Below are 11,022 nucleotides of genomic sequence, written 5' to 3'. Positions count from 1 at the left end.
GGCCATTAATTTTGTTTTATTTGTTTAGTAAATTTATTAATACTCTTAATTCTTAAAATAATTAATAGAAAAATATGAATATATGTAGAAATTATAATTACACAAGTTAAAAATATTAATTTTATACTGTAAGTCATAATGTATATTTATTATTATAAATACAAATATAGTTTTTATTTAAAATATAATAAGTTGTTAAAATTATTTGAAATTACTTATTGTAATAAAATAATAATAACCCCTTATTGAAAAACAAACTATAAAGTTATGAATATAGTGTAAGTCATAATGTATATTTATTATTATAAATATAATATTTTTTTAAGTAAAGCAGTTCGAAGCACAAATATCACAATACTGACAAAAACTTGTGTGAGACGGTCTCACGGGTAGTATGTTGTGAGACGAATCTCTTTATTTGGGTCATCAATGAAAAATTATTACTTTCCTTGCTAAGAGTATTATTTTTTACTGTGAATATCAATAGGATTGACCCGTCTCATAGATAAAGATTCGTGAGACCGTCTCACAAGAGACCTACTCCACAATACTCTAAGTCGTAAATTTTTAGGCAAAAGTAATTGAAATTTTTTTTTTAATTAAGTAGTCAAAACTGGAAATTTATATTGAATAAAATACCCATTTTCTAGAAGATCTTACTTAGTAAACACAGAATAATCACGGCTTATTGAAAAACAAACAATAAAGTTATATTGTTTTCGCGATAATAATATATTTTATATGAAACATCTTCACCAAATCGCTTTGGCGATAAAAATATATTTATTTAGAACGTTATAATAATAATTTTACTTAGCCCACCAATTTTGATCTTGCAACCCAATTTGATGAATTGATACAAATTCATTTTAATAATGACTATGGAATGTTACTTCTCGGTGCACACTAAGTAAACCTGTAACGATCTCATACTTAAAATAATATTACTTTAATACTTGCGAAAAAATAATTTTTTTTCTTATTATATAAGTTATTATAAGCATAACTCTTAAAATAAAATATTAGTCACCACGCATTTAAAAAAAAGATAAAGTTAATATATTCTTTTCATATTACATGAAACTAATCATTCTCCCACTTTATTATATACTAATAGTAACTATTATTAATTAAAAAATATTAGTTTATAATATCATTGTAGTATATGATACTATATCATACTGATATTAACTAAAAATAATAAAAGTGGGTCTCTTGTGAGACGGTTTCACGAATTTTTATATGTGAGACGTGTCAATCATACCTATATTTACAATAAAAAGTAATACTCTTAGCATGAAAAGTAATATTTTTTCATGGATGACCCGAATAAGAGATCTGTTTCACAAAATATGACTCGCGAGACCGTCTCATACAAGTTTTTGTCAAATAATAAATATAATATTAAAGAGATATTTACTATTGTTATTATAATTATCCTATGCACAAATTAATTGAGATCTCCTCCAAAATAGAGATGGGTCGGAGATGTTGTAAGGAATATATTTATCATATAATAAGCAACCATCCATTCTTACACTTTAAAACATTCATGTAATGCTTCCTGAATATTATAAATTTAAAAAGTGTATCAGATAAAAATATATTCAAAAATATTATAAATATTAAAATTATTTTTATTTATCGGATAATCTATATATTTACGTTTATTTCTAATTATGATTAATAAATATAATAAAATTTGTTTTTTAAAAAAATTTTAATTATTATTGCTCATCTAAATAGGTTATTTTTAAAAATAGCATTTTGCTAAATATTTCATAATACAACCTTGTATAATTTAATAATCTTTTTTTAACATTATAATTTAATAATCTTAAACTATATTTTTTTAATACTAAAACTTATTGGATTAGTTTTTACCAAAAAATATTTGAACTAAATTATTTCCTAAATTCCTCCAATAATAACTGAAATAAATATATTATATTAATTAGTTTTTAGTTTACCGCTCAATAATCATAAAAAAAATGTTAGTTTATTATAATTATTATATTCATAAATTTTTTTAATGCAATTTTTTACATTTGATTTTACAATTCGAGTACAATATTTTAATTAAATTATTTTAACAATTTATAATTTTTCCTTTCACATTTGATACAGCACAATAAATAATAAGTTTGATGAAAAATAATTTTAATATTATCAACAAAAATAATAAAATTAAATTAAATAATTAATAAAATTATCTTTTAAGACCCACTAAAAAAAATTTTAATTATAAATATTGAAAATTCAATTATAAATATTTTTCCAAATGCTATCATTTTCCACACCACAAAATGGAGACCCAATTTTTCTACGTTCCGGTACTGCTGCTTGCCCTTTACATCTTCACCAAGCATTTCCTCGGCAAAATCAGAAACTTTCCGCCAAGCCCCGCCGCCAATTTCCCGATCCTCGGCCATCTCCACCTCCTGAAGCAGCCACTCCACCGTTCTCTTGCCAGAGTTTCCGAAAACTACGGCCCGGTACTTCTCCTGCAGTTTGGCTCCCGCCGTGTACTCCTCGTGTCCTCACCCTCCGCTGCAGAAGAATGTCTCAGCAAAAACGACATCATCTTCGCGAATCGCCCCCGTCTACTCGCGGCAAAATATCTGGGCTACAACTACAGATCCTTGGTCTGGAGTTCATACGGGGACCACTGGAGGAACCTCCGCAAAATCTCTTCCATCGAGGTTCTGTCCACGCAGAGGCTACAGACGCTTCGCGGGATCCGATCCGACGAGGTGAGATCCATGGTCTGGCGTCTGAGTCGTCTCTCCGGCGAGGGGAAGTCGGCGGTGGATATGAAGAACATTTTCTTCGAGACGGTGCTGAACGTGATGATGAGGATGATCGCTGGGAAGAGGTACTACGGCGAAAAGGTCGAGGAGATAGAGCAGGCGAAGCGTTTCAGGGACATCGTTTACGACACTTTCCGGCACGGTGGCGCGTCGAGTGTGGGCGACTTCTTGCCGGTTCTGAGGTGGTTGGGGGTGGGCGGCGTGGAGAAAAGATTGGCGGAGCTGCAGAAAAGGAGGGATTCGTTTATGCAAGAACTGGTGGAAGAATGTAAGGAAAGAATGAGGAATATCGGCGGAGGAGAAGGGAAGAAGGAGACGATGATCGAAATGCTGTTAGCATTACAGGAGAAGGAAGCAGAGTATTACACTGACGAGATTATCAGAAGCCTAATGCTGGTAAGAATTTTTTTTTTATTTTTATGTTAAATGATTATGATTATGATAGTTCAATCACATAAAATATATTCTGAAGGTAATATTTTGAAAAGTCAAATAAAATATGATTTTCAAATTTCTCAAAGATAATTTGTCTGTAAATTCTTAATCTAAAAATAAATGTGTGTTTGATTCGGAGTACGTCTCACGAATCTTTATTTGTGAGGGGTCAACCCTAACGATATTCACAATAAAAAGTAATATTTTTAGCATAAAAAGTAATATTTTTTTATTGATGACACAAATAAGAGATCTGTCTGACAAAATACTACTCGTGAAATCGTCTCACACAAGTTTTTACTTGATTCTTGTCAATGAAAAAAGTTTTTGCATTTTCAGATTCAAATAAAATAATTTATTCACTCTTTATACCCAAAGAAAATCGATACTAATATATGATATTTGTGTATCAAATTTTTAAAATATGATACAATATTAAGATTTTGAGTGTAAAATTGAAATAATTATATTAATATCAAATATCATATATTAGTATCACATTTTCAATATTTTGTATTGTCGTGTCTTTTCTCGGATGAAAATCGATACAAAACATTGAAAATATAGTACTAGTATATGATATATGATTTTTGAGTACCAAAATATATATAATACATATTGATATTAGTATCACATTTTCAATGTTATGTATTGATTTTCATCTTAGGAAAGATACGAGTCACTAATATCAATATGTGTTATATATGTTTTTGTACTTAAAATCATATATAATATACTAGTATTATATTTTCAATGTTTTATATCGATTTTCATCCGAGAAAAAAATAGGAGTCATTAATATTAATATATGTTAAGTATTCAAATATCATATATTAATATCATATTCGAAATATTTTATACTCAAATATTATATATTTAATATTATACTTTCAATTTTTATTTCAATTTTCATCCACCGAGAACAAAATGTGAGCCTATGGTTTATTTTTTCGGCTGACAACAAATAAAAGTACTTTATTGGGAAGTTATTGATCATTTCTCGATCTATGAAACAAAATATTAATTTTTTTTTTTAAAAAAATAATAGGCTTAAGAATATAGTCACTAGAAGCCTAATTATTTAATTCTTATAATAATATTCTAATAGATGTTAGAATATGAAAATGAAGCTTGCCTAGAATTTAATTATGCGAATATAGCTTATTTGGATGCTTTTTATGTAAGTTCTACATAATAACATATGCTATTGATGATAATTGATTAATGTTTGTAAAAATTAAAGAAGAAAAAAAGAAACTATTAATATTATTACCGACCTCGTGTTTTTAAAAATCAACCATAAAATCATATCACTTGGAGTAAATGTTGCAATAATACTAACAAAAATTGCTAACACAATACTGGTTTGACAAAAATTTGTGTAAGACGGTCTCACGGGTTGTATTTTGTGAGATGTATATTTTATTTGGGTTATCCATGAAAAAGTATTACTTTTTATGCTAATAGTATTATTTTTTATTGTGAATATCGGTAGAGTTGATCGGTCTCGCAGATAAAGATAGATCGTCTCATAAAAGATCTACTCTATTGGTTTTCATATCTTAAAATGCAAATCTCTATTCAATATTATCATGGGTTTTTGGAGCTTAAAGAAAATTATTTATTTTTTATCTTAATATCTTAGTTTGTTCAAACCCCAAGCATGGCTTATTTCTATGGACTTATGTACCCTTTTTTGGCTGTAACAGACTTTATTGGCAGCTGGGACAGATACTACAGTTGGAACAATGGAATGGGCGTTATCCCTTCTGCTCAACCATCCACAAGTCTTGAAAAAGGCTCAGATCGAAATCGAAGACCACGTAGGACGAGATCGTTTGGTTGAAGAATCAGACATATATAACCTCCCTTATCTGCGTTGCATAATAAATGAAACGTTGCGAATGTACCCTGCTGGCCCTCTACTCGTGCCCCACGAATCGTCTGAGAAATGCACGATCGGAGGCTATCACGTTCCGGCGAAGACTATGCTATTAGTGAATCTGTGGGCTATACAGAACGATCCCAAGAATTGGGAGAATCCAAGTAAATTCGAGCCTGAGAGATTCGAAGGGGTCGAGGAAAGTAGGGATGGGTTTAAGTGGATGCCGTTTGGCTCAGGAAGGAGAGGTTGCCCAGGGGAAGGATTGGCGTTGCGTATGTTAGGATTGGGATTGGGATCTGTCATTCAGTGTTTCGAATGGAAAAGAATTGGAGAGAATCAAGTGGACATGATTGAAGGTCCTGGATTGACTATGCCCAAAGCGCAACCATTAGTAGCCTATTGCAAGGCTCGTCCCTTTGTAGAAAAGCTTTTGTCTTGAGTGGACAAGCTTGCTTTGATCGTCAAGTTTAGTGTTATGCTTCTGTTTATTAAAAGAACATAAAAAAAAAATGGTCTTCTTATTTTTAAACTTAAGGATATAGCCTAAGTTGTGAGGTCATTGTTTAAGTTTCGATTTGTGTTACTCAAATATATGGAATTATAAGTGAATTATTATATGATGTGGATTGGTGGTTAAAGTGGAACTCAAAACTTAAATTGATCTGGTAATGTTTTGGTTGATGATCTTTAATATATCTGATAGGTTGTGGGTCGTTAATATGTAGAGACAAAAGTATAATTTATGTTTTTATGAAGAACTAAAATAGAAATATATGCAGGTAATTAGACATTATTTATGTAACAGTCATGGTCTACGGATCGTATGTTAACACGTTTTTTATTCTCTATCCTATGATGGAAAATAGTTTTGAAAAGAAAAGTAAAAGATTTTCTTAAGAAGGATGCGTAGATTTGGAAGATTAAGACTCGTTATAAAAATTAAATATTATGACTTCAAGTATGCTTCCGCTTAATTTTTTTAGTCAAATTCTAAATGATTTAGCATGATTGATTATGTGATTACATGGATTTTCCCAACAAGAGGTATCAAAGTCATTCATATTGAATCATTACATTTGTTTAAAGTTTAATGATATTATTTGGATTCAGATCCAGAAAAGAAAATTTTGTTTGAAATTTTTTTTATATGGATTCGGATTTTTAAAAAAATTATTTTATTTTTTTTAAGGATTTGATTTCGGTAAAGAGATTTTGGTTAAAAATTTTAAGAATTCTGTAAAAGACTTCGATTTTCGCCTAAATAGAGTTAGGGTGCACTCAGGTACAGGGAGAGACATGCAAGCGCGCTGTTTCAACTTGCGCCTCTGCGCATTTGGGCTCCTTGCTAGAGCTGGGTGCGTCCCCCATGCTCCTTCACACACCTACCTTCCCCACTAAAGTGCAACACACACCCACGTGCGACAGTACGAAATTTTGAATTTTTTTACAGTTCAGGTTTATTCGGTTAAGTTTAAATTTAAATTTAAAATTTTCAAATAATGATAAAGTTATATATATTTTTAAGTGGATTAAAAATAAAGTATCGTCAAAGTGACATATTTTATGGAGATCAATTTTATTTTAAAATATAAAAGGATTTTTTGGTGTATATAATCTGTATGGATATTTTTCGGCCCAAATGAAGTTAAATATTTAATATAATTACATATGTACTTGTGATGGTAAACTTGTGATAGTTGTTCGATTTTTCATGTGAATAATAAATCGGCTCATAAGAAAGTTGTCAGTTGAAATAGCAAACTTGCATCTCCTGTCATATGTCGTGAACAGCCACTGTCTAGATACCATGTGGATTCCTTGCTTGTACCTGTTACCTGCCATCACAAACAAGATATAATCTTGGTACCTATATCTATTTAGGTCCTAAACAGATTAGTCCTTTAGGAACCCAGACTTGGATCAGTCTAACGGACTTTCCAGTTACTGTGTTTCAGATAGTCTTTCTTGACTTTTGGTTGTTGGGTGTGTGATGTGAAGAAGAGACAATATGATTTGTATCCTTTTTCAACTGACTATTTTTTCGATATCGTTTCTGAACCGGTTTACAGTTGTAATAATTTTAATAGCTACTCCTTGAGTGCTGATTTTTATAACTGAATCGTTTTGGCGGCAAGTTTCTGGAATCAGTTGAACTCTCTGAGCTATATCCAATACCATACCGTTTACCTTTGTTCTTACTTTCAGTCGATTGAACAGTTGGTTTACTTGGTTCTAAGAATTCATTTACCACAATTGATTTTACAAAGGTAATATATTTTCCTTTTTCTTTACTCAACTTTGGCGGTGTATCACTTGCAGTAATTTGAACATGATTGTTGTACCCCAAACCAGTTTTGTCATCAACTGATTTTTGTGAGTTCTGCAGTTCAGTCAGTGCAACTAAATACTTGTTCCAAGCCTGAATCAGTTCAGTTTGTTTTGAAATTTCAGTTTTTAACTGATGTATCGAGGCTTGGCTCTCAATAATTTCAGATTTTTTCTTAGCAATTTCCCTTTTTAGACTCAACAATTCAACTGATTCATCAGTTTTAGTATTATTGTCGTTGGGATCATTTTGCTCAGCTCTATTCTTCTCAAAAGATCGAGCAAGTTTGTGATATTCATTCACCATATCATGCAAAGTAATAATGAGTTCTTCACGAGTGAAATCACTGGAGTTGAAATCGAATACCTGCTCACTTGCTGATTCCAGTACTTCATTGTTAGCCATCAAGCATTTGATTTCTTCCTCATCATCACTCGAACTGCATGAGGTTTCAGGCTCTGACTTCTCACTATCATTCTTAACCCACTTTGATTTGTTTTCTTCAGCCAAGAGTACCTCATGCTTCTTCTTGAATGTATTTTTGTCATCTTTGGTCCTTCTTCTGTGCTCATAGGGCTTCTTTTCTTTTTCAGTTGATCCTCGACTGTTCTTCTTTGGCTTAGGGCAGTCTGCTATGAAATGACCAGATTTTCCACAGTTGTAGCAAGCATAAGATTCTTCTTTGGGCTGATTTCTCTGGTATTGCCTCTGGAAGTTTCCTTGATTCTTCCTCATAAACCTTCCAAATTTCTTGACAAACAGTGACATTGCATCATTGCTCAGCTGATCGGCAGATTTGTCAACTGAACCAGTTGGTTCCAGTCGTACAGCAGTTAAGACAGTTGTAGCTGCTGATGTTGAAGGTTCTCCTTCTCTAGTCTGTAGCTCGAACTCATAAGCCTTTAGATCAGCAAAAAGATCTTGGAGCTCAACCTTGTTTAGGTCCTTTGACTCTCTCATTGCCATGGTGTTGACATCCCACTCCTTGGGAAGACCTCTGACAACCTTCAGTGCAACTTCTTTGTTGGAATACACTTTTCCAAGTGCATTTAATTCATTGATGATGCAGCTGACTCTTTCGTCGTATTCATGCATTGACTCTCCAGTTTTCATCTTGATGTTATCAAATTTTTGAACAACAACTGATAACTTATTCTCTTTAGTCTGCTCATTTCCTTCACACAGCTGTATCATTTTCTCCCATATTTCTTTAGCTGTTTTGCACATTTTGATCTTGCTGAAAGTGACTTTATCCAGCGTCTTATATAGGATATCTTTTGCCACATTGTCCAAGTTGGCTTTCCTTTTATCTTCCGTTGTCCATTCTTCTCTGGGCTTTTCTATTCGACGAGGTGCCCCATCAGTTATGGCAACAGCTGTATTGGCTTTCAATATCTTCATTGGTCCGTCGGTGATGACGTACCACATATCGGCATCTTGCGCAGCTAAGTGAGCCTGCATTCTGATTTTCCAGTCATCGAAGTCTTCTCTGGAAAACATAGAAATCTTGTTGAATGAAGTCATGATGATAAGTTTAGTGTATAAGAATATTCAAGGACAAGATCAGACTGCTCTGATACCACTTGATAGGATCAATTGAAGTAATGTGAGTGTTTAGAAGGGAGGGGGTTGAATAAACACTCACGGTTTTTTGACTCTTTTTCAAAGGTTTGAATCAGTTTGGTGAGAAACTAAATCACAAGATCTTGTCAGTCGATCACAATCAGTTAACAATAAAGAGCGGAATAAAACTGACTGTAAGATAGAATATAATAACTGAAAAGTGTAATGAATGCACATGGTTTGTTTCTGGATGTTCGGAGAATTCAATTACTCCTACGTCACCCCTTCTATCACGAAGATATGATTTCCACTAAAAGACTTTGATCAATACAAGACTTGTAAAGACCCACTTCAGTTTGGACTTAACAATGCCAAGACTGAAACTCTTAGTATGCAACTCAGTTTACTTTGAATGAAAAACTTAGCACAAATGATCTCTAGGAACAAGTCTTACAGTAATCACAATTTGCTAAAGTGCTCAAAAGATTGCTTGAAAGCTATGAATGTATATAATAAGTGTGAGCTTGAATTTCAGCAGAGTAACAGTAAGAAAGATTGTAAGTTCACTCTTCGCAACTGATTATGAAGTATCGTTGTTCTTCAGTTACTTCTCTCTGCCATTTATAGGCTTCCTTTCAACGGTAATATTAAATGCGGTTTAAACTTTCTATCCGTTGATATATCACGTCGAAATTCTTCTGCCAATAGTACAATACACCTTTATCTGAATTGCGGCGTTGCCACTCACAGTTGCAGACTGTCGTACTATTTGTCGGTTGTCGTTTTCAATTGATGACGTGTCCAGCTGAAGGGTCAGCTGAAAGGTAGAAGCTGATATGGCTCGCAGCTGCAGTCAGTTGACTGCGCTTCCAGTTGCGTAGATCAGTTGGCTTGTTAATCCAGTTTGAAGCGGCCATTATAAATGATCAGTTGGTTCGATCTTTTGGCCCTTTAGTTTGTCAAACATCCGAAATTAGTTTCTAACAGTAGAAAAACGTAAGCTTAAGAATTTAGTAACACCACACATTTTAGTTTTATTGATAATAGACTTTGACAATCAATCATTCAACTGGTGATCGAATTTTTTTGTTAATTCACGGAATCATCTTATATTTAATTATGCATTCGATTACATAAATGATAATTTTATTTTATGATACATCTATTTGATTCATCATGTTAGAATTTTATTTCATAAGAAAGTAATAGTCATTAATATTAATCTACAAGAAATTCATTCTAATATAAAATTAACTATCTATAATATCTATATATAAATAAAAGCAGAGTTGTCTGCTATATTTAGTAAGTTCCCGCCAAATTTTTTACTAAATAAGGAAATAAAAAAAATAATTTTTTTCCTAATATATTTAATGATATTACAATTTTCAATTGAAAATAACAATAAAACGGGTTGTCTTTTCAAAGTTTCTTTTTGAAGTTCTCATGTTTTGGATAATACAATTTGAAATATTTGATAATTGATATGTAATTAATTAAAGTATGAAAATTAATAAAATTGTCGTAAAACATATCAAATTCTTTTTCAAATTTCAGTTTTAAAATTGAATTTCTTGAAAATATAAATTTCACTTTTAATTTCAAATTTAAATCTAAATATCTTGAAAAAATAAATAACATTCAAAGATTTGATATCGCTTCCATCACACGATTTAATATCTTGGTTCCATCACACGATTCATATCAACGAGGTTGTGCTGATTATAATTTGAATTCAAAAAAATATATAAGGTAAGTTTTTGCCTAAAATACTAAGTTCCCTCCAAAATAAAAATTTTAAAAAAAGAAAGATATATCACTGATATCAAAATTAAGTGAAATGCAATAAATGATTGAAAACAATTAATTTTATGCTATTTTTATTGATATTTTTGTAATAAAGAATTATATATTTTCTTTTTTAAATAATTCAAATGTGAATTGAAGAAATTTGAAAATATAAACTTTAATTATTGCTTGAATTGCTTATATCAATTCCTTTA

The 11,022-nt window shown here is 31.4% G+C and overlaps 1 protein-coding gene across 1 annotated transcript; it reads left to right on the top strand.

Moving 5' to 3' along the window:
• Positions 1 to 2,280: 2,280 nt before the first annotated feature.
• On the top strand, positions 2,281 to 5,747 carry LOC140975267 (cytochrome P450 81Q32-like). Its single transcript, XM_073438880.1, has 2 exons — positions 2,281 to 3,206; positions 4,955 to 5,747. Exons 1-2 carry the CDS (start codon positions 2,307 to 2,309, stop codon positions 5,567 to 5,569), a joined length of 1,515 nt encoding a protein of 504 aa, XP_073294981.1. The 5' UTR covers positions 2,281 to 2,306; the 3' UTR covers positions 5,570 to 5,747.
• The last annotated feature ends 5,275 nt before the right edge of the window (positions 5,748 to 11,022 follow it).

The sequence above is a fragment of the Primulina huaijiensis genome, chromosome 4 (genome assembly GCF_012295235.1).
Source record: "Primulina huaijiensis isolate GDHJ02 chromosome 4, ASM1229523v2, whole genome shotgun sequence".
In the NCBI taxonomy this organism is placed as follows: Eukaryota; Viridiplantae; Streptophyta; class Magnoliopsida; order Lamiales; family Gesneriaceae; genus Primulina; species Primulina huaijiensis.
Note: the sequence above shows the minus strand (reverse complement) of the source record. Positions and strands in the feature narration are given on the sequence as shown.